This window comes from Nematolebias whitei, chromosome 23 (assembly GCF_014905685.2).
Source record: "Nematolebias whitei isolate Nwh7 chromosome 23, NemWhi1, whole genome shotgun sequence".
NCBI classification, from domain to species: Eukaryota; Metazoa; Chordata; class Actinopteri; order Cyprinodontiformes; family Rivulidae; genus Nematolebias; species Nematolebias whitei.
In genome coordinates, this window is record NC_056520.1 from 389,771 (window position 1) to 392,588 (window position 2,818).

The window sequence follows — 2,818 nt, forward strand, 5'->3', positions numbered from 1 at the left end:
CCAAGGTCAAGGTCACAAGCCAAGGTCAAAGTTGAAACAAGGTCTTTGCTCGTCTGAACCAGAAGTTTTGATCCGCTCAAAAGAATTCAACAAAACTTGATACACCTATGAATCATCACTGGACGGAGTGTTGCGTAATCACCCCAGCTTTAAGGTCAAGGTCAATCAAGGTCAAATCTTATACAAGGTCTTTGTTTGTTTGTTGGTGCACAGAATATGTGTTGGGGATTGGTCTCAGCTAGTACCATGCCAAGTTTCAGGTCAAAACCAGTTAAATTTGTTCTTACCATTCACCAAGGTCAAGGTTAGTCAAGGTCAAATCTTATACAAGGTCTTTGTTTGTTCGGGGTATTGCTATAGATCGCTGTGGAATAGTTTGATGGGCGTCAAATGTTCCGTATGCGATACTTTGTATTTTGAGGTCAGTTGGCTGTGGCGGCCATTTTTTTCGGAGGTTGTGGGTTCGGTGAACGGACGTCAGTCGGCTTTGCGTTGACCGTTCTGTTGAAAAGTTAAATCATCGTTGTTCGTCCAGTTTCTGTCTCATTTCTTTTCTTTTTTTTGCGTTCCAGCCTTTTTCGGGCGACCAGATGGACGACTTTGGCAGCGAGTTGTTCAACAGTTTCTTCGACGACCACCTGCTGGAGCGCCCCCTGCTGGCAGACCGGTCTTCACCGCTGCCCCTCGACATGGACAGCAGCCCAGGTGACTTCACTCACGCAGCAGGCGTGGCGAACTACGACCTCCGGGAGGCCTCGCTGCGTCTCGTGACCAGTTTAAATGAGATTCAGAGTTTGGTTGGAAAAAAATAACACGATCAAAACCATCCCGCCCTGGCTCCTTCCAGAGCCCAGAGGTCAAAGGTCACGATGTACGAGGCGGCGTTAGCCGCTTGGCTCGGTCATCATGTCGCCGGTCTCTTGGCTCCAGATCAGTGTCTCCGTCAGGTGTTGCCATGGTCACAGCAGGAAAGTGATGCAAGTGATGGAGTCAGTGTGAGCATGAAGCATGATAGCTGCTGTACTGGTGAGGGCTAAACGAGCGGCGTTGTGAGGGTACGAGCCGTGCACCTGCACGAGCGCGCTCGGCTGTAATCGGTGACTTCTATGAGCCGACACGAGCGCTCCTGATTTGAATCTTCATGACTGCAGGCAGTGCTGTTCCATTTTTCCATCCTTCTGAGAGGGGCTTTTTAATCTCGCAGATATCCAGGCAGAGCACAGCTACTCTTTGAGCGAAGACTCCGCCCCCCAGAGTCCGGCCCTGTCGATCCAAATGGACCAAGAGTCTGGTGGGTCAACAACTTTGATATTTTCAGAAATTCAGACCGAGCTCCGAGGCTCTGAGCTGTTTCTCGCAGCCTTGTGGTTGGCAAAGCTTCCTCTCTGCTGCAGCTCAGGGTGTGGAACAATAACGTTATTTTAGGGACACACATCTGGACAAAGGCTCCACAGGTTCAGTCCTGCTCCTTTCACTTTAATTATCTCTTTTAGACTTCCTCGTCATCCTCTCCAGCCGTGCCTTTAAGCACATCTGTCCGTTTCTCCGTTTGTCCCGGGGATCCTGCTGTCTGAGCAGCAGGATCCCAGTCTGAGCAGTTCTTTAGCTAAGCCCTGCCCCCCCCCCCCCCCCCCACACACCCATAACAACACACAGACCCACACAATACTACGACAAGCATATGGTTTAAAGTGTGCAGCCTCAGCCGCCGCCAGCGGAAACTCCTGGTCTGTTGGTTTATCTCCTGTTCTCCGTCTCTCTGCTGCCTTTAATCCCCTCGGTCCGTCTGGGCATCAATTACCTGCTAAATCACCACATTCAGTTCAGGAAGGAGTGCAGCTGCAGGTCCAAGAACAGCTGGCTGTTCCTGTAAAATATGACGTTTCTTTAAAGTCAAATTATGCAAAAACAAAAATGAAACAAAAAATGGGTTGGCTTCATTTTAATAAAAATGTGACTTCTTCAGTCCGAGGAGCTGCAACAAACTCAGTCTTATAAATAGCACCTTCTCAGAGTGGATCATCCAGTTTGATGGTGACATCCAGAACTGTCTGTTCACATGATCAAGCGGGACCATCAGCCTAACGACTGATCGTTAGTGCCATGATGGCTGCTTGCTATTCAGAGGGCTGAATGATTCTAGCAATAACAACATTGAAAGGGTTTGAGAGAGGAGTAAAGGAGGCCATCTTTGAAGAGAAACCATCCATCATTATAAACGGGCGGAGTCTCTGTGTCCAACTGTCCCTCTCCTACAATGCTGTTATTGCTAGCATCACTGAGCCCCTGTGAATAGCAAGCAGTGGTGATCGCAGTGTTCCCGACTCAGAGACAGACTGCAGGTGAGAGCACCGCGCCCCGACCTCCCCGGGACTGACTTTGTGTTAAACGTTAATGTGTTCGGTGTGTCGACGTACAGACACGTGCAACGTCGTGGGAGCTCGCTCAGCCCGAGTGTCTCTCATGGTGAGAGAGGAGGCTGCATCTGCGGCTTTTCTTCTTCAAATTAAACATTATTATCACTAAAAGATCAAGATTTATATGTCCCAGATTATAACAAACAGTGGTGGGCACAGCTAACTAGAAGATTGGCTTTGCTAATGCTAAAGCACTAAACAGATAAAGCTAACGCTAAAGCGTTAAAAAGATGAAGCTATCACTAAAGCGCTAAACAGATAAAGCTAACGCTAAAGCGCTAAACAGATGAAGCTATCACTAAAGCGCTAAACAGATAAAGCTATCACTAAAGCACTAAACAGATAAAGCTATCACTAAAGCACTAAACAGATAAAGCTAACGCTAAAGCGCTAAACGGATG

General features: G+C 48.1%; 1 protein-coding gene across 1 annotated transcript in view; it reads left to right on the forward strand.

The window, feature by feature from the left end:
- Positions 1-577: 577 nt before the first annotated feature.
- The window catches only part of creb3l1 (cAMP responsive element binding protein 3-like 1), a 19,423-nt gene continuing 17,182 nt past the window's right edge, over positions 578-2,818 (forward strand). The window contains exon 1 of the mRNA XM_037696557.1: positions 578-705. Within this exon, the coding sequence (XP_037552485.1) occupies positions 591-705 (115 nt within the window). The 5' untranslated portion in view covers positions 578-590. The remainder of the gene's footprint in view (positions 706-2,818) is intronic.